General features: G+C 48.1%; 1 protein-coding gene across 2 annotated transcripts in view; it reads left to right on the forward strand.

Moving 5' to 3' along the window:
* The window catches only part of ACBD3 (acyl-CoA binding domain containing 3), a 62,009-nt gene extending 45,359 nt beyond the window's left edge, over positions 1-16,650 (forward strand). Inside the window, exons 6-8 of one of the 2 annotated variants that reach the window (XM_063918965.1) lie at positions 6,199-6,400; positions 6,505-6,801; positions 13,321-16,650. In XM_063918965.1, coding sequence (XP_063775035.1) covers positions 6,199-6,400; positions 6,505-6,801; positions 13,321-13,538 — 717 coding nt within the window. In that variant the 3' untranslated portion in view covers positions 13,539-16,650. The remainder of the gene's footprint in view (positions 1-6,198; positions 6,401-6,504; positions 6,802-13,320) is intronic. The other variant, XM_063918966.1, reaches the window with a different exon arrangement.
* Positions 16,651-20,632: the final 3,982 nt, after the last annotated feature.

Below are 20,632 nucleotides of genomic sequence, written 5' to 3' on the forward strand. Positions count from 1 at the left end.
TCAGCAACAGGTGCGGCTGTAGACCCTAAGTGTATGGCCTCATTAGTTCAGCAACAGGTGCGGCTGTAGACTCTTAAGTGCATGCCCTCACTAGCTGTGATAAACAGTTTACAGGAGTTGACGCAGCCACAAAAAAATTCTATTCATTCAGCCCCGCAAATAAGATTTCTCTAACGTCCTAGTGGATGCTGGGGACTCCGTAAGGACCATGGGAATAGACGGGCTCCGCAGGAGACAGGGCACTTTAAGAAAGAATTAGGAATACTGGTGTGCTCTGGCTCCTCCCTTTATGTCCCTCCTCCAGACCTCAGTTTGAATCTGTGCCCGGACGAGCTGGGTGCACTTTAGTGAGCTCTCCTGAGCTTGCTAAATAGAAAGTATTTTGTTAGGATTTTTTTATTTTCAGAGATCTGCTGGCAACAGACTCTCTGCTACGTGGGACTGAGGGGAGAGAAGCAGCCCTACTCACTGTGGATGCTTCTTAGGCTACTGGACACCATTAGCTCCAGAGGGATCGTACACAGGAATGCACCCTTGGTCGTCCGATCCCAGAGCCGCGCCGCCGCCCCCCTCGCAGAGCCAGAAGCCGGCGTGAGAAGCAAGAAGACTTCAAAAGCGGCGGCAGAAGACTCCAGTCTTCATATGAGGTAGCGCACAGCACTACAGCTGTGCGCCATTGCTCCCACATTAAACCCACACACTCCGGTCACTGTAGGGTGCAGGGCGCAGGGGGGGGGGGCGCCCTGGGCAGCAATTAGAGACCTCTTGGCAAAGTGGGCATATATACAGTTGGGCACTGTATATATGCATGAGCCCCCGCCATTATTTTACACAAAATTGCGGGACAGAAGCCCGCCGCTGAGGGGGGCGGGGCTTCTTCCTCAGCACTCACCAGCGCCATTTTCTCTCCACAGCTCCGCTGAGAGGAAGCTTCCCAGGCTCTCCCCTGCAGAATCACGGTAGAAAGAGGGTTAAAAGAGAGGGGGACACATAAATTTATCGCAAAATCAGTATATACAGCAGCTACTGGGTAAACACTAAGTTACTGTGTTATTCCTGGGTCATATAGCGCTGGGGTGTGTGCTGGCATACTCTCTCTCTGTCTCTCCAGAAGGCCTTGTGGGGGTTCTGTCCTCAAATAGAGCATCCCCTGTGTGTGTGTGGTGTGTCGGTACGCTTGTGTCGGCATGTTTGACGAGGAAGGCTATGTGGAAGCAGAGCAGGTACAAATGAATGTGGGATCGCCGCCGACGCCCGATTGGATGGATATGTGGAAGGTTTTAAATGATAATGTTAATTCCTTGCATAAAAGGTTGGATAAAGCTGAAGCCTTGGGACAGTCAGGGTCTCAACCCATGCCTGCTCCTACAGCGCAAAGGCCGTCAGGGTCTCAGAAGCGCCCACTATCCCAAATTGTTGACACAGATATCGACACGGATTCTGACTCCAGTGTCGATGGCGATGATGCAAAGTTGCAGCCTAAAATGGCTAAAGCCATCCGCTACATGATTATAGCAATGAAGGATGTATTGCACATCTCAGAGGAAAACCCTGTCCCTGACAAGAGGGTTTATATGTTTGGGGAAAAAAGGCATGAGGTGACCTTTCCCCCTTCACATGAGTTAAATGAGTTATGTGAAAAAGCTTGGGAATCTCCAGATAGAAAAATGCAGATTTCCAAACGGTTGCTTATGGTGTATCCTTTCCCGCCAACGGACAGGTTACGCTGGGAATCCTCCCCTAGGGTAGACAAAGCTTTGACACGCTTATCTAAGAAGGTAGCCCTGCCGTCACAGGATACGGCCACCCTAAAAGATCCTGCGGATAGAAAGCAGGAAGGTATCCTGAAGTCCATTTATACACATTCAGGTACCCTACTAAGGCCGGCAATTGCGTCGGCCTGGATGTGTAGTGCTGTAGCAGCATGGACAGATATTTTATCTGAGGAACTTGATACCTTGGACAAGGATACTATATTACTGACCCTGGGGCATATAAAAGACGCTGTCCTATATATGAGAGATGCCCAGAGAGACATTAGCCTACTGGGCTCTAGAATAAATGCAATGTCGATTTCTGCCAGAAGGGTCCTGTGGACTCTGCAATGGACAGGTGATGCCGACTCAAAAAGGCACATGGAGGTACAAGGGTGAGGAATTGTTTGGGGACGGTCTCTCGGACCTAGTGTCCACAGCTACGGCTGGGAAGTCAAATTTTTTGCCATATATTCCCTCACAACCTCGATCACAAAGAGGCAAGAGAGTCCGAGGTGCGTCCTTTCTTGGCAGGGGTAGAGGAAAGAAGCTGCACAATACAGCTAGTTCCCAGGAACAGAAGTCCTCCCCGGCTTCCACTAAATCCACCGCATGACGCTGGGGCTCCACAGGTGGAGCCAGGATCGGTCGGGGCGCGTCTCCGAAATTTCAGCCACCAGTGGGTTCGCTCACGGGTGGATCCCTGGGCTATAGGGATTGTATCTCAGGGATACAAGCTGGAATTCGAAGTGATGCCCCCTCACCATTACCTCAAATCGGCCCTGCCAGCTTCCCCCATAGAGAGGGAAATAGTGTTAGCGGCAATTCACAAATTATATCTCCAGCAGGTGGTGGTAAAGGTTCCCCTCCTTCAACAGGGAAGGGGTTACTATTCGACAATGTTTGTGGTACCGAAACCGGACGGTTCGGTCAGACCCATATTGAATTTAAAATCCCTGAACATATACCTGAAAAGGTTCAAGTTCAAGATGGAATCGCTCAGAGCGGTCATTGCAAGCCTGGAAGAGGGGGATTTTATGGTGTCTCTGGACATAAAGGATGCTTACCTGCATGTCACCATTTATCCACCTCATCAGGAGTACCTCAGATTTGTGGTACAGGACTGTCATTACCAATTCCAGACGTTGCCGTTTGGTCTGTCCACGGCACCGAGAATATTTACCAAGGTAATGGCAGAAATGATGGTGCTTCTGCGAAAGCAAGGAGTCACAATTATCCCATACTTGGACGATCTCCTCATAAAGGCGAGGTCCAGAGAGCAGTTGCTGATCAGCGTAGCACACTCTCGGGAAGTGTTGCAACAGCACGGCTGGATTCTGAATATTCCAAAGTCGCAGCTGATTCCTACGACGCGTCTGCCCTTCCTGGGCATGATTCTGGACACAGACCAGAAGAAGGTTTTTCTCCCGACGGAGAAGGCTCAGGAGCTCGTGACTCTGGTCAGAGACCTCTTAAAACCAAAACAGGTGTCGGTGTATCACTGCACACGAGTCCTGGGAAAGATGGTGGCGTCATACGAGGCCATTCCCTTCGGCAGGTTCCATGCGAGGACCTTTCAGTGGGATCTGTTGGACAAGTGGTCCGGATCGCATCTTCAGATGCATCGGCTGATCACCCTATCCCCCAGGACCAGGGTGTCTCTTCTGTGGTGGCTGCAGAGTGCTCACCTTCTCGAGGGTCGCAGGTTCGGCATTCAGGACTGGGTCCTGGTGACCACGGATGCAAGCCTCCGAGGGTGGGGGGCAGTCACACAGGGAAGAAATTTCCAGGGTCTGTGGTCAAGTCAGGAGACTTGTCTGCACATCAATATCCTGGAACTAAGGGCCGTATACAACGCCCTAATTCAAGCGGAACCTCTGCTTCGCAACCATCCGGTGCTGATTCAGTCAGACAACATCACCGCAGTGGCTCATGTAAACCGCTAAGGCGGCACAAGGAGCAGGGTGGCGATGGCGGAAGCCACCAGAATTCTTCGCTGGGCGGAGAATCACGTAAAAGCACTGTCAGCAGTGTTCATTCCGGGAGTGGACAACTGGGAAGCAGACTTCTTCAGCTGGCACGACCTCCACCCGGGAGAGTGGGGACTTCATCAAGAAGTCTTCACACAGATTACAAGTCTATGGGAACTGCCACAGGTGGACATGAATGATGGCATCCCACCTCAACAAAAAGCTAGACCCTCAGACAAAGAGACCCTCAGGCGATAGCTGTGGACGCACTGGTGACACCGTGGGTGTTCCAGTCGGTTTATGTGTTTTCTCCTCTTCCTCTCATACCCAAGGTGCTGAGAATCGTAAGAAAAAGAGGAGTGAGAACAATACTCATTGTTCCGGATTGGCCAAGAAGGACTTGGTATCCGGAACTGCAAGAAATGCTCACAGAGGACCCATGGCCTCTGCCTCTCAGACAGGATCTGTTGTAACAGGGGCCCGGTCTGTTCCAAGACTTACCGCGGCTGCGTTTGACGGCATGGCGGTTGAACGCCGGATCCTAGCAGAAAAAGGCATTCCGGATGAGGTTATTCCTACGCTAATAAAGGCTAGGAAGGACGTGATGGCTAAACATTATCACCGTATATGGCGAAAATATGTTGCTTGGTGTGAGGCCAGGAATGCCCCTATAGAGGAATTCCAGCTGGGCCGTTTCCTGCACTTCCTACAGTCGGGAGTGACTTTGGGCTTAAAATTGGGGTCCATTAAGGTCCAGATTTCAGCCCTATCCATTTTCTTTCAAAAGGAACTGGCTTCTCTTCCTGAAGTTCAGACGTTTGTAAAGGGAGTGCTGCATATTCAGCCCCCTTTTGTGCCACCAGTGGCACCTTGGGATCTTAACGTGGTGTTGTTTCCTGAAATCACACTGGTTTGAGCCACTTAAAACCGTGGAGTTAAAATATCTCACGTGGAAGGTGGTCATGCTATTGTCCTTAGCTTCGGCTAGGCGTGTGTCAGAATTGGCGGCTTTGTCGCATAAAAGCCCCTATCTGGTTTTTCAGCGCAATTTCTGCCAAAAGTGGTGTCCTCTTTTCATTTGAACCAACCTATTGTGGTGCCTGCGGCTACTCGTGACTTGGAGGATTCCAAGTTACTAGATGTGGTCAGGGCTTTGAAGGTTTATGTAGCCAGAACGGCTGGATTCAGGAAAACTGAGTCGCTGTTTATCCTGTATGTATCCAACAAGCTGGGTGCTCCTGCTTCAAAGCAAACTATTGCTCGCTGGATCTGAAACACAATTCAGCAGGCTCATTCTGTGGCTGGATTGCCGCCTCCAAAATCAGTGAAAGCCCATTCCACAAGGAAGGTGGGCTCTTCTTGGGCGGCTGCCCGAGGGGTCTCGGCCGAGCAGCTACTTGGTCGGGTTCAAACACTTTTGCAAAGTTCTACAAGTTTGATACCCTGGCTGAGGAGGACCTTGTGTTTGCTCATTCGGTGCTGCAGTCATCCGCACCTCTCCCGCCCGTTTGGGAGCTTTGGTATAATCCCCATGGTCCTTCCGGAGTCCCCAGCATCCACTAGGACGTTAGAGAAAATAAGATTTTACTTACCGGTAAATCTATTTCTCGTAGTCCGTAGTGGATGCTGGGCGCCTGTCCCAAGTGCGGACTTCTTCTGCAATACTTGTATATAGTTATTGCTTAAATAAGGGTTATGTTATGTTTGCATCAGGTTTATCTGATGCTCTGTTGTTGTTCATACTGTTAACTGGGTAAGTTTATCACGAGTTATACGGTGTGATTGGTGTGGCTGGTATGAGTCTTACCCTGGATTCCAAAATCCTTTCCTTGTACTGTCAGCTCTTCCGGGCACAGTTTCCTTAACTGAGGTCTGGAGGAGGGACATAGAGGGAGGAGCCAGTGCACACCAGTATTCCTAATTCTTTCTTAAAGTGCCCTGTCTCCTGCGGAGCCCGTCTATTCCCATGGTCCTTACGGAGTCCCCAGCATCCACTACGGACTACGAGAAATAGATTTACCGGTAAGTAAAATCTTATTTTAACTCTGATTTATTTGTAGCCCCAGAGCAGGGGAAAAGTATGGGAAAATCCCTATTATTAGGTAAAACTGTCGGGACTTGGTTTAGAGCACCAGGGATAAGAAGTTTTTAAATTGCTAAATTTGTCCAATAATGGCGTCAGTTTTGGGGTGATATTCTCCAATCAATGGCGCGTGGTGCTCCACCGGTTCCGATCAGGAGGCTGTCCTACCGGCCATGGGCTCCGAAACATTGGGTGAAGGAGGAGAAATGAGTAAATGACATCAGAAGGACAGTGTGTACATACATTACCACGGACTGTGGCAGAAGCTCTGCAAGGGAGGAGGCTCCGAGAGAAGCTGGGTGTACCATTATCACACATATAAATATATTGCTGGGGATTTTCATGTATTTATGTCCTATGTTTTATACCGCTGTCATCTCTGCTCCCATAGGCTGCTTTGCAGAAACAACAAGAATCGCTATCGGCAGGAACAATCTCCCCCCTTAGCTCTCCTGCCAAGATGAATGCGGGAAGTGCTGCAGCCGCTGGCGAATGTCCCTCAGTCAACGGACAGAGTCACCCTCACATAGACAGCACAGAGACAGAACTGGAGCCAGACCCCTTGGAAGACATACTGGAGAATGGGCCCAAAGGTGCGTCACTGTGTAGAGCACTTACCGGCACTCACTCCGGTATATGACATTACAGGGGGGGGGTCAGGGAGAGGCGGCCATTAACATTTTGCTTCTGTTGGCAGAGTCCACGCCGGTGATCGCCGCGCCTTCCATGTGGACCCGACCCCAGATAAAAGACTTCAAAGAGAAAATCCGCCAGGATGCGGACTCTGTGATCACCGTGGGGAGAGGGGAGGTGGTCACGGTCCGAGTTCCCACGCACGAAGAGGGCTCCTACCTTTTCTGGGAGTTTGCTACAGATAGTTTTGACATTGGTTTTGGGGTTTACTTTGAATGGACAGACTCCCCGAACACGGCGGTGAGCGTGCACGTCAGCGAGTCCAGCGAGGACGAGGAAGAAGACGAAGGTATGTTACACGGTATGTTGCCATCTCCGGTTCTCCAGCTGCCCTGTATCTAGCAGAATAGAGATGTGGATGATAGAAGATACCATCAATCATTTCCTGGCAGCCTGCTATAGCGGCTCTGTGTACTGTACTCTCGTGGCCTCCATCCTGTACTCTTATTAGTTGCTAATCCCTGCATGGAGAGAGTTTTTTGGGGTTTCGGTGTTTTATCAGTGACCACCAATATCACTCCTAAAATCTTACCCCAGAATGCTGTGCGAACCGCACACTGGAGTGCATGTGCCTAAACTGAAAGTGTGAATAGTGCGCTCTACAAGTAGAGGAGGCAGGGCTATGACACATGGGTGGAGTAGTGGGCGGGGTGGGGGGGTTATCATCTCTTGGTACTGGGTGGGGGGCAGGGGGAGTGTGTATGCTGCCCCACAAAAGTTTTTTTTTCTATTAAGTCCTAGAGGATGCTGGGGTCCACATTAGTACCACAGGGTATAGACGGGTCCACCAGGAGCCATTGGCACTTTAAGAGTTTGAGAGTGTGGGTCTCCTCCCTCTATGCCCCTCCTACCAGACTCAGTTTAGATAATGTGCCCGGAGGAGCCGGTCACAGCTAGGGGAGCTCTCCAGAGTTTCCTTAGTTAAAGTTTATTTTTAGAGTTTATTGTTTTACAGGGAAGCTGCTCGCAACAGCCTCCATGCATCGAGGGACTGAGGGGGGGAGCAGTGTCCGCCCTGCTGGGTCTGAGCCACTGTCTCCGCTGACAGGACAATGAGCTCCAGAGGGGACAGATCGCTCCCCGCCGCATGGGATCACTCACCCCAGCAGCATGCCTCCACCCCCTTACAGAGCTGAAGATTGTGGCGAGTGAGTCACCAACCCCCCTAGCAAGCGGTGGGCCTGTGAAGATGGCGGCATCAGGGTGGGAGCGCAGTATTAACTGCGCTCCAGGAGGCTCAGCGGTACATTGTGCGGCGCTGTGAGGGGCGCCCTGAGCCAGCGCCTATACCCTACACTGGTCACACAGCCTGTCGGGGTCCCCGGATCTCAGCCAGCATCAATCCTCAGGCCAGTATAATCCTATGAAGAGCGGGAAGACAGCGCCATTTTGGGGGCGGAGCTTCTCAGCAGACCCAGCAGCGTTCAGCGCCATTTTCCTGCCTGCACAGCGCTGTCCAGGAAAGAAGCAAGTCCCTCCACAACAATCTCCACCTATCAGGCGGTTGTAGAAGGGGGGGTGGGGGGGCTGCAAAACGGCTGTGTAACCTATTAAGGTACACAGTCAGCGCTCATAAGGGGTCTCCCTTGTTTGTATAAAAGCGCTGTGTGTGGGTTGGCTCCAATCTCTGTCTCTCTTGCCATTTTTGGGGAGAAACTCTGTAGCCCCTGTGTGTGTGTGGAGTGTTTGTGGTCACCACTAGCAATGTGTCATGCTGCAGAGGACTTTTCCTCTCAAGATGATCCCATTCCATGTAATCAGGATTGCACTGATTTAGCACAGATTCTGTCAAGGGAGCCAGAATGGTTATCCTCTATCAAAACTATGATTTCTCAGATTTCACATAGGCTTGCACAAAATGAATCTGCTACCCAGGTGCTGCAGAATATGGCAGTCTGGCCCAGTTCTGGTACCTTAGGTTACCCCGCTGTGTACTCCCATAAGCGTCCTTTAGCACAATTTATGCAGGATGACGCAGATACAGAGTCTGACGGTGATGATGGGGTACGGGGGACAGCATCTCTTGCTAAAGGGGTGCAGTTAATGATAGAGGCCATTAGGGATGTGTTGAATATTAATGATACACCACCTGAGCAGGTTGAGGAGGCTTACTTCACTGAGCATAAGAGAACCTCGCTAACCTTCCCTGCGTCAAAAGAATTAAATGCAATTTTTGAAAAGGCTTGGGAAAACCCTGAGAAAAAATTCAGATCCCTAAGAGGGTTCAGGTGGCATTTCCTTTCCCTGTTGAGGATAGGAAAAAATGGGAAAACCCGCCTATTGTTGACGCGTCAGTATCCAGACTTTCAAAAACGGTGGTGTTGCCTGTTCCGGGATCTACCGCCTTGAAAGAGCCGGCTGATCGTAAGATTGATAATCCGCTCAAATCCATGTAGACGGTTTCAGGGGCAATACTACGTCCCACTATTGCCAGTGCTTGGATTGCTAAAGCTATAGTAAAGTGGTCTGGAACCTTACTTGAAGATTTGGATACTATGGATAGGGATTATGTTGGCTTATTTTTGCGCAACATTCAGGATTCAGCGGGATTTCTGGTGGAATCCATGAAAGATCTGGGTTCCATGGCTGCAGGAATTTCTTCCATGTCGGTCTCAGCGCGTCGAGGACTGTGGCTACGTCAATGGTCTGCCGACACAGAATCCAGGAAAAGTGTAGAGTCCCTACCGAATACAGGTTCAGGCTCTCTTTGGGGAAGTGCTAGATGCGTGGATTTCCACGGCTACAGCGGTTAAGTCTCCTTTTCTTCCCTCAGCTACACCTGCTCCAAAGAAACCGTTTTCTTTGCCTGCATCACAGCCCTTTCGGACTACGAAGCCCAGGCCGTCCAACACCTTCTTTCGCCCAAGTCCAAGAAACCCTCTACGGCAGGTTCCCAGGAACAGAAACCTAGTTCAGGTACACCAAAGTCCTCCGCATGACGGTGGACTGCTGGTCCCGGAGGTGGGGCCGGTGGGAGCGAGACTCGGGCAGTTCAGTCAGGTCTGGGTGTCGTCCGACCTGGATCCCTGGGTGCAAGATATTGTGTCCCAGGGGTACAGGCTGGAGTTGCAAAATCTCCCCCCTCACCGTTTTTGCAAATCTGGTTTACCGGCTCAGCTGGCGGACAGGGCGGTTCTACAAGCCACCGTCCAGAAGTTGGTGGAGTCGCAAGTCATTGTGCCCGTACCACCTCATATGCACAATAAGGGTTACTATTCGAACCTTTTCGTGGTACCGAAACCGGATGGTTCGGTCAGGCCCATTCTGAACCCAAAGTCACTGAATCTCTTTCTGAAGGAGTTCAAGTTCAAAATGTAATCTCCAAGGGCCGTGATATCAGGTCTGGAAGAGAGGGAATTCCTGGTATCCCTGGATATCAAGGATGCGTACCTCCACATTCCGATCTGGCTGCCGCATCAGGCGTATCTCCGCTTTGCTTTGTTGGACTGTCATTTCCAGTTCCAGGCCCTGTCATTCAGCCTCTCAACGGCACCGAGGGTGTTCACCAAGGTGATGGCAGAGATGATGGTTCTCCTTCGCAAGCAGGGGGTGAACATCATTCCATATCTGGACGATCTGCTGATAAAGGCATCGTCCAGGGAGAAACTATTGCGGTCCATTGCTCTCACGACCGATCTCCTCAGAGTCCACAGTTTGATTTTGAACCTTCCAAAATCACACTTGGTACCGACCAGGAGATTGCCCTTTCTGGGGATGATCCTCGACATGGAAGTACATAGGTTATTTCTTCCACTGGAAAAGGCGTTGGTGATGCAATCAATGGTCCGGGATGTCCTGAAGCCAGCCCGGGTGTCGGTTCATCAATGCATTCGCCTTCTGGGAAAGATGGTGGCCTCTTACGAGGCTCTCCAGTACGGAAGGTTTCATGCTCTGTCCTTCCAACTGGATCTCCTGGACACGTGGTCAGGATCTCATCTGCACATGCACCTGAGAATTCGTCTGTCGCCAAAGGCCAGGATTTCACTCCTCTGCTGGCTCCAATTGCCTCACCTTCTGGAGGGTCGCAGGTTCAGGACTGGATCCTTCTAACCACGGATGCAAGCCTCCGGGGCTGGGGTGCAGTCACTCAAGGGGAGACCTTCCAAGGAAGGTGGTCAATTCTGGAAGTTGGCCTGCCGATCAACATTCTGGAATTAAGAGCCGTATACAACGGTTTTCTTCAGGCGGCCCATCTTCTAAGAAATCGGGCCATTCAAGTGCAGTCGGACAATGTAACAACAGTGGCTTACATAAACCATCAGGGCGTAACGAAGAGCAGAGCTGCAATGTCAGAGGTTTGGGTAGAAAGACACACGTTGGCGCTGTCAGCAATCTTCATTCCGAGAGTAGACAACTGGGAAGCAGACTTCCTCAGCAGACACGATCTCCATCCAGGGAAGTGGGGTCTCCATCCGGAGGTGTTCAAGGAAATAACAGACCTTTGGTGATTACCCCAAATAGACATGATGGCCTCTCGTCTCAACAAGAAGCTTTGGCGGTATTGTTCCAGGTCGAGGGACCCAGAGTCAGTGGACGCCCTGGTGTCTCTGTGGGTGTTCCAGTCAGTGTACGTGTTCCCACCACTGCCACTCATCCCAAGAATCCTAAGGCTCATAAGGAGAACAAGTGTTCAAGCGATCCTCATTGCTCCAGACTGGCCGAGAAGGGCTTGGTACGCGGACCTTCTGGATCTACTGCGAGAAGAGCCGAGGCCTCTTCCTCTTTGAGGGGACCTGCTGCAGCAGGGGCCGTTCGCCTATCAAGACTTACCACGGCTACGTTTGACGGCATGGAGGTTGAACGCCTGATACTAGCTAGGAAGGGTATTCCGAACAAGGTTATTCCTACCCTGATATAGGCTAGGAAAGGAGATACGTCTAAACATTACCATCGTATTTAGAAAAGATGTGTGTCTTGGTGTGAGTCCAAGAAGTTTCCTGCGGTGGAGTTTCAACTGGGAAGTTTTCTCCTCTTCCAGCAAGAAGGTGTGGCTATAGGCCTGAGGTTGGGATCTGTGAAGGTCCAGATTTCGGCCCTGTCCATTTTCTACCAGAAACAATTGGCTGCCCTCCCTGAGGTTCAGACCTTTTTGAAGGGAGTTCTGAACATCCAACGTCCCTTTGTACCGCCTACAGCGCCTTGGGACCTTAACGTGGTGTTGCAGTTTCTCCAGTCGGACTGATTTCAGCCTCTGCAGGAGATTGAGGTCAAATTTCTTACATGGAAGGCTGTCACGTTGTTGGCCTTAGCTTCTGCTAGACGTGTGTCTGAATTGGGGGCTTTGTCCTGTAAAAGCCCTTACTTGATCTTCCACGAAGCTAGAGCAGAGCTCCGGACACGTCAGCAGTTTCTTCCAAAGGTTGTGTCGGCATTTCATATCAACCAACCTATTGTGGTGCCAGTGGCTACTGACTCCTCAATTTCGTCAAAGTCCTTGGATGTTGTGAGGGCTTTGAAAATCTATGTGAAGAGGACTGCTCGTCACAGGAAATTGGACTTTTTGTTTGTCCTGAATGATCCCAAGAAAATTGGGTGTCCTGCTTCAAAACAGACTATATCTCGCTGGATTAGGTTCACTATCCAGCATCCATATTCTACGGCGGGTTTGCATAAATCTGTTAAGGCCCACTCTACTCGTAAGGTGGGGTCTTCGTGGGCGGCTGCCTGGGGTGTCTCAGCATTACAACTTTGCCCTGCGGCAACTTAGTCTGGGTCGAACACGTTTGCTAAGTTCTACAAGTTCGACACTTTGGCCTCTGATGATCTGAAGTTCAGTCAATCAGTTCTGCAGGAGCCTCCGCCCTCTCCCTCCCGTTCTGGGAGCTTTGGTACATCCCCATGGTACTAATGTGGACCCCAGCATCCTCTAGGACGTAAGAGAAAATAGGATTTTGGTTACCTACCGGTAAATCCTTTTCTCGTAGTCCGTAGAAGATGCTGGGCGCCCGCCCAGCGCTTCGTTTTCCTGCGATCGTTATCTGGTTCAGTACAACTTTGTTTAGTTATGTACTGCATTGTTACTTGGGAAGTAATGTTTCAGCAATTGCTGAGTTTTTCAAGCTAGTTAGCCTGATGTGCCTTGTATGTGTGAGCTGGTATGAATCTCGCCACTGTCTGTGTAAAATCCTTTTCTCGAAGATGTCCATCTCCTCGGGCACATTTTCTAAACTGAGTCTGGTAGGAGGGGCATAGAGGGAGGAGCCAGCCCACACACTCAAACTCTTAAAGTGCCAATGGCTCATGGTGGACCCGTCTATACCCCATAGTACTAATGTGGACCCCAGCATCCTCTACGGGCTACGAGAAAAGGATTTACCGTTAGGTAACCAAAATCCTATTTTTTCTTTTTGACTACACATGGCTGGGGGGGAGGTTTTAAATAGTGGGGGTTCTATTACTACTGGTATGGTGGGGGTTGATAATGCTGGGAATCTTATGGCGGGCTGTTTCTGATGGGGGTGGGAGGTAATTGTACAATGGGGTCCTATATAAATGTGCATTCTAAACTTTTTAAAAAAACAAAAACATTCTGCCGAGTTTTTTTTTGGGGGGGGGAAATTGTCAGTTAAGTGGTTAAACCGCTATATGAGAACCTTCCTCTACCTAGAGATGTTACACCAACATAAGTACCCTTTGTGAAACAATGTGTGTCTAGGGTGGTGGGAGACCTATGTTTCAATAATTCCTGAATCCAAATTACGGTGTCATTGGATATTAATGGGGGATCTTTATGAATTATTCATATAATAGAAGAAGAAAAAAATATATATATTTTTTTTACTAATTTCTCAAAAAAAAAAAATTTCCCCACCAATGCTAGGTACAGAGAACCCAAACAACGAAGAGAAAGCCAAAAAGAACACCAACAAGCCTCACCTGGACGAGATTGTGCCGGTGTACAGACGGGATTGCCATGAAGAGGTGTATGCCGGCAGCCACCAGTACCCGGGCCGGGGAGTCTACCTGCTGAAATTTGACAACTCTTACTCTTTGTGGAGGTCGAAATCCGTATACTACAGAGTGTACTATACTAGATAAAGGGGGCGGGGGTCAGCGGGAGGGATAGGGCAGGGAGTAGATCACGTTCCAGCCAGTGTTGTCTCCCAGTGCGTTGTCATCTTACTCTCGTACGGTGGCCGATGGTGATTAATGCTTCACGTGTTCGGCCGGCTGCCATTTAACCCTTTCGGTGTTACAAAGCGCCCGCATTGAAGGGGTAAAGTGTCCAGATTTGCCTGTACTCAAAACGTTTTTGTTTTACGCCTGTCTGGGTTTTTTTAACTATTCTATTTCCCCCCCTGTGTGTATTGGACAATTCATTCCCTACGGAGGAGGAGTACGTGCATGGAAGTGTAGCGTGTGTCTGTCGCGCAGTATGATTTCTGTCTTTTCATAGGCCCATCAGCCATCACAACTGCATAATTCCAGTCCCTTTATGCGTTGGCGACTGGAGCTCCTTGTTTAAGTTCTCCTCCGAAGTCCTGTTTCTGTCTTGAAGGCTCCACAGACTTTACAATGAGTAAACTATCTGAGAGACAAAATGGGCTTGGTGTGTCGTGGGGAAAATGGCTGAGAATCGGAGGTCTGCGTAACGTGGCGCTTACTGCATTTAGATTTGAGCTCTTTACTAATGTAAGTTATCTGACAGCGCAGAGTACAACTTCCCTACTGTAAATGCTATCCTGTTTGATGCACGGAGCATTCCGCGTCGCTCTGAAGTGCTCTTGGCTGATATTCTCTCCCCCCCCACCCCCCTTTCCCGTAGCAAAGTATAAAACACGGATGTGCTGGTACCTTTATTAAGAGTATTAGCAGAGGGCCGTGTAGTGAGCAACTGTCAGGTTGCTATAGGATATGTCATATATGTGCTATTGGTTCTATGAAATATGCCTTGATGTACACGAGGGTTTGGGGTAAAAATTATCTATTCTGATCAGTCTTAGTTGCACAAATGAAACAATCCATTGTACGCTGAAACATGTAAATATTAAAAAGGGTTTAATTCAGAACTGTATGTTCATTTTAACACTTCTCTGCCGTTTCATCTTGGCATAATGGAGAACATACCCCTATGAAGATTGTTTTGTAAACCCCTCCCTTTGTGATTGGTGAAAACTGGTGCAGAGGGAAGTACACAATGTTGCTGTAACCAGCGGCAACCATTTAAGCACCATTACCTCAAGTCAGACAATGACATCTAATGTCTCACAGTTGCTTTTTTTTTTTGCAGTCAGCCGTCAGCGCAGTCTCCATAAATACTCCCTGGTATATAATTGTGCCGGTTGCAATAATCTGGTATTACGGCTCACAACAATAACCCATCGTCCTCACTGCAAAGAGATCAAGGCAGCTAATTATTCCTGATGCGTTTAAAGGGACACTGATGAGTAGTGGAATGTACCTGTGACCAATAAGGTCGCCCCTGTGTAAGATCACATGACTCTTATCCTATCCTGGGCCATCTTTTTAGCCAGATATATGCGTTTGGTGTCCAGCATCAGACATGTCACGGTAAATGCTGTTATGCGGCCAGATATTCTAATCCATTGCCCCTTGTGACTGAATTCTGAATTTAGTAGGCAATCTGAACCATGAACCATACCTTGCCTGATTCATGTTGCACTAATGTAATAGATTTATTTAATTGTTCTGGTTAACCTTACATTATTTTCTGTTAAGAGTCTACTTTGTACTCCCTTATGGCATTTTTATATGTAAAGGTCTGATCTCCTGTTAAATTACGTTATCCTATATGCCTGAAAATAACCCTTTTTTCTGTTAGAGAACATGAACTTTCTCAGATAATGTTCATTGTTTTTCCCACTGCTGGCACCAAATGTGTTCATGCTTGTAACAACTGAACTTCTATTTATATATTTCTATAATGATCCCCTGCAGAGATTGCAGTGTAGTGTGTCTGATAGCCATCTGCCATTTATGGGGTGAACTAGAAGTAGAGGTTATTTTCTGTACTTTTTTTTTTTTTTCAATTGTAGGGAATGTTTGCTGCATGGGTTTGTGAATACATATTCCAGGGAGGTTACCTTACATGCCCGAAAAGATTATATATTCAGTGTTACTATGTTATCAATGAAGGCTGGACGTTAACTGTAATTACACGCAAAAGCTAATTTAGGCCTAATCACTTTTTGAATTTCAAGTGCACACCAAAAAGTAATGCAAACAGAAGATGCTATGTATTACAGAACTGGCTCGTTTAAGGCAGGGGAGTCTTTTTTTTTTTTTTTTTTAGTGAACACTTTAATGCATAGCTAGCTAACCCGGTAAGTAAACTGGCAGGTAATGCCTGTGGGGTTCTTTGGAGGGCTATATGGCTACAGGATGCACAATGGCATTTGGAACACATTGATTGGCATTTATTAAAATGATCATATAAATTTTAATTAATATTAAGCACTACTATTTTTGACCACAGACGTAACTGGCTTATTGTGTGATGAATCTATAGATATGTCTTAGAAAGACACGAAGTTAGTATCGATTTGTGGTCTGCTGGGTCAGTTTCCACCTCCAGACCAACTTTAAATAAGAATACGGTGATGTCTAATAAAATACACAGATTTTTTAGATTATTTGACGTTGGTGTAAATGGTCCTATTTATGACTGATCTGGATGCGTTGTGGAAAATACGAGTTATGTACAGGTAATTGAGACTAGCTGTTGGATGTATTTCCCGTGACAGGTAACGTTAGTTTTGTACAGAGAAGTGTCTTTCGTGATGACCAGAAGACCACAGAATACTGTATGTAAATGACATAGTAAGAGGTAAAGCACTTTTTTCACAAGCGACGGCCGGTTACTGGTGTGTCTGCGTTAATTCTCATTCTTCCCAATGTTACTGATGTTCTCTGGAGATGACAATAACTGCTTCTGTGACTTTCCGGTCGTACTGCCTTCAAGCCGATCAGTAACACAGTACAAGTGCAATTTAAAGAAAGAAAATCTCTTGGAATAATATATTTAATCGTAATAAAAAAATAAATACAATTCTCTGTATATTTCCTATTTTTCACGTGTTTTGATATCTCATCTGTTTGTGTAATGTCTCACCATAAGGATGTCATACACTGTAAATTTAGTTCTTATAAATACGTTTATCCTCATTAAAGCCAGAATTTTCTCCTTTTATTTAGTAATTTGTTGCATTTGTACAGTATTCACTAATGAGATGACACAGAACCCCTGCATGGTGCTGTATGTGACTTCCACAGGTAACTACTGTGAATTACGCCCTTTCTCCCAACGAGGCTGAGCAGAGCCGGGCAGGGTGCGTTACTCCTGCAACCAGGTCATGCTGGGATGTATAGTGCAACGCCTTGCTTATCCCTGGGCCGTAGCTGAACTTTATCTGTGAGCACATAGGCCCAAATGTATTAAGCCTTAAAAAGTGATGAAGTGGAGATGGATAACAGCCAATCAGCTTCTGTCCTTTTTCAAACACAGCCTGTTACATGACGGGAGCTGATTGGCTGGCTGGTACTTATCACTCTTTATCTGTCTCCATGTCATCACTTTTTAAGGCCTAATACATTTGGGCCTGAGTGCCAATGATCTGTTTGGTCTTTGCAGTATATCTTCTAGTGTAGCATCATCGGGCTCCTGCACTTACAATTAAGGCAGCTGAGACCTGTTAGGCCCCGGCAGTAGTGAATAAGTGTCACTGTTCAGAACCTATAGGCGTAGCAGACATCTGCCTGATCATCAATGCTGATCCTTGTGTGATAAAGCTGTTTAATATCATCTGCCCTGGTCACCCTCCAGCTCCCCAGGGTGTTGTGTAACTACAGCATGCCTTCCCGCCGATCAGCTTATGAAGCATGCTGGGATTTGTAGTTTCGCGCCAGCTGGAGAGTCGCAAGTTGGCCAGGCCTGTCCTATATCCTTATAATAAATATTACAGTGGTCCTGAGATGAGCTGTTCTCTGGCAGCATTAAATCCTTTTTTAGTATGTCACATTCTGGGAAACCTCAGTATCGTTTACTGGGACCGATTCTCACTAAAGTGGCTGCTTTTGTGTATTCTTAGTTATGTCTGTGACTTTATAATATTACTAGTATCAGCCTTCCCCAGTGTATCAGCCTGCGCCTGACTGCTAGGACTGCGATGTCCACTATTAGCGCCTCTACAGGCTGTATTATCGCTTGGTGCCTCTTTAGACGCCACCATCGGTCGCACTAGCCCAATGACAAGTGCAGATTTTCTGAGGATGGCCTCCAATGTAAGCGAATAACCAGTTATGCCACGCGCCTGCGGCACTCCAATACTCAGGCTGGACCATCTTGTTCTTCTGAATAGCCGCCTGCCAAGGACGCTGAATACATGTTCAATAACTTTGATACTGTGCATCTCAATCGCTACTGCGCCTCTGTGTACACGCCATGGGGTCACGTGCAACACCATTATAGCAACATCGATGCATACACAGTAGCAAAACATCGCTGAACTCTGTGAATGTTAGAATTGCAGATGTGTCCACTCCCATCTTTGCTTTTTTACAAATTTGGCACAACATGCAAAACATGGCTAAGCTGTTTTTCACAGGTAGCGAGTAGATGAATTTGAAAATTTTTGTTTGCCATAATAGAATATGTATAAAGTAACGGATTAAAGAAGCAAATTAAGAAAAATGACAAGGCATGGCTAAATCTGAGTCTATGGCATGCAAAACTGTGCCATACATTGCGGGATATAGCAAAGGAGTATGTGGACACATCTGTACATGTGAATCAGGATGATCGTGTGTGCCCGGGGACACTGGCATAGTGGAGGGGAATTTTGGCATGTTGCAGTAGTCACTGGTAACGGGGGCTAATTGTCAGAGTAAATCATCCCCATTATTACATAATAGCCATATCCTATAGATATAGCAGCATCGGATCACCATTGCAACCATCAATGAGCACAGCCCTCGTTCGCTGCAGCCAAAGGGGGGCTGGGCTATGAGAAATCGCGCAGGACTGTGCCTGCGTAAACCCACAAACGTCGGAAATGTACGTAAACCAGGTCTATGCACATCTCTGAATAGGGCTCATACATCAACAATCAGTTGGTGCCCTTTGTTGTTGTGTTGATTGTGTTAAAATAAAAAAATCTTCAAAATCAAACATGGAAATCCTTGAATTAATGATTCCAAACCAAAAATGATTGGCACTGGCGTGACGGGGATTTTTACCATGTATTTCTCTGACGTCCTAGTGGATGCTGGGAACTCCGTAAGGACCATGGGGAATAGCGGCTCCGCAGGAGACTGGGCACAAATAGAAAGCTTTAGTACTACCTGGTGTGCACTGGCTCCTCCCCCTATGACCCTCCTCCAAGCCTCAGTTAGATTTTTGTGCCCGAACGAGAAGGGTGCACACTAGGGGCTCTCCTGAGCTTCTTAGTGAAAGTTTTAGTTTAGGTTTTTTATTTTCAGTGAGACCTGCTGGCAACAGGCTCACTGCATCGAGGGACTAAGGGGAGAAGAAGCGAACTCACCTGCGTGCAGAGTGGATTGGGCTTCTTAGGCTACTGGACACCATTAGCTCCAGAGGGACCGATCACAGGCCCAGCCTTGGAGCTCGGTCCCAGAGCCGCGCCGCCGGCCCCCTTACAGAGCCAGAAGCAAGAACAGGTCCGGAAAATCGGCGGCAGAAGACATCCTGTCTTCCACAAGGTAGCGCACAGCACTGCAGCTGTGCGCCATTGCTTCTCAGCACACTTCACACTCCGGTCACTGAGGGTGCAGGGCGCTAGGGGGGGGGCGCCCTGAGCAGCAATAGAAACACCTTGGCTGGCGAAAATGCATCACATATAGCCCCCTGGGCTATATGGATGAATTTTAACCCCTGCCAGATTTCCACAAAAAGCGGGAGAAAGGCCGCCGAGAAGGGGGCGGAGCCTATCTCCTCAGCACACAGGCGCCATTTTCCCTCACAGCTCCGCTGGAAGGACGTTCTTCCTGACTCTCCCCTGCAGTCCTGCACTACAGAAACAGGGTAAAAAAGAGAGGGGGGCACTAATTGGCGGGATATTAACAATACAGCAGCTATAAAGGGAGAAACACTTATAAAGGTTGTCCCTATATATATATATATATATAGCGCTCTGGTGTGTGCTGGCAGACTCTCCCTCTGTCTCCCCAAAGGGCTAGTGGGGTCCTGTCCTCTATCAGAGCATTCCCTGTGCGTGTGCTGTGTGTCGGTACGTTTGTGTCGACATGTATGAGGAGGAAAATGATGTGGAGGCGGAGCAATTGCCTATAATAGAGATGTCACCCCCTAGGGAGTCGACACCTGAGTGGATGGCTTTATGGAAGGATTTACGTGACAATGTCAGCTCTTTACAAAAGACAGTTGATGACATGAGACAGCCGGCTAATCAGCTAGTCCCTGTCCAGGCGTCTCAGAAACCATCAGGGGCTCTAAAACGGCCGTTACCTCAGATGGTAGATACAGACGTCGACACGGATACTGACTCCAGTGTCGACGGTGAGGAGACAAACGTGACTTCCAGTAGGGCCACACGTTACATGATCACGGCAATGAGAGAGGTGTTAAACATTTCTGATACTGCAAGTACCACTAAAAAGGGTATTATGTGGGGTGTGAAAAAACTACCAGTAGTTTTTCCTGAATCAGAGGAATTAAATGAGGTGTGTGATGAAGCGTGGGTTTCCCCCGATAAAAAACTGCTAATTTCTAAAAAATTATTGGCATTATACCCTTTCCCGCCAGAGGTTAGGGCGCGTTGGGAAACACCCCCTAGAGTGGATAAAGCGCTCACACGCTTATCAAAACAAGTGGCGTTACCGTCTCCTGATACGGCCGCCCTCAAGGATCCAGGTGACAGAAAACTGGAGAATATCCTAAAAAGTATATACACACATACTGGTGTTATACTGCGACCAGCAATCGCCTCAGCCTGGATGTGCAGCGCTGGGGTGGCTTGGTCGGATTCCCTGACTGAAAATATTGATACCCTGGATAGGGACAATATATTATTGACTATAGAGCATTTAAAGGATGCATTTCTATATATGCGAGATGCACAGAGGGATATTTGCACTCTGGCATCAAGAGTGAGTGCGCTGTCCATTTCTGCCAGAAGAGGGTTATGGACGCGACAGTG

This window comes from Pseudophryne corroboree, chromosome 4 (genome assembly GCF_028390025.1).
Source record: "Pseudophryne corroboree isolate aPseCor3 chromosome 4, aPseCor3.hap2, whole genome shotgun sequence".
Classification (NCBI taxonomy): domain Eukaryota; kingdom Metazoa; phylum Chordata; class Amphibia; order Anura; family Myobatrachidae; genus Pseudophryne; species Pseudophryne corroboree.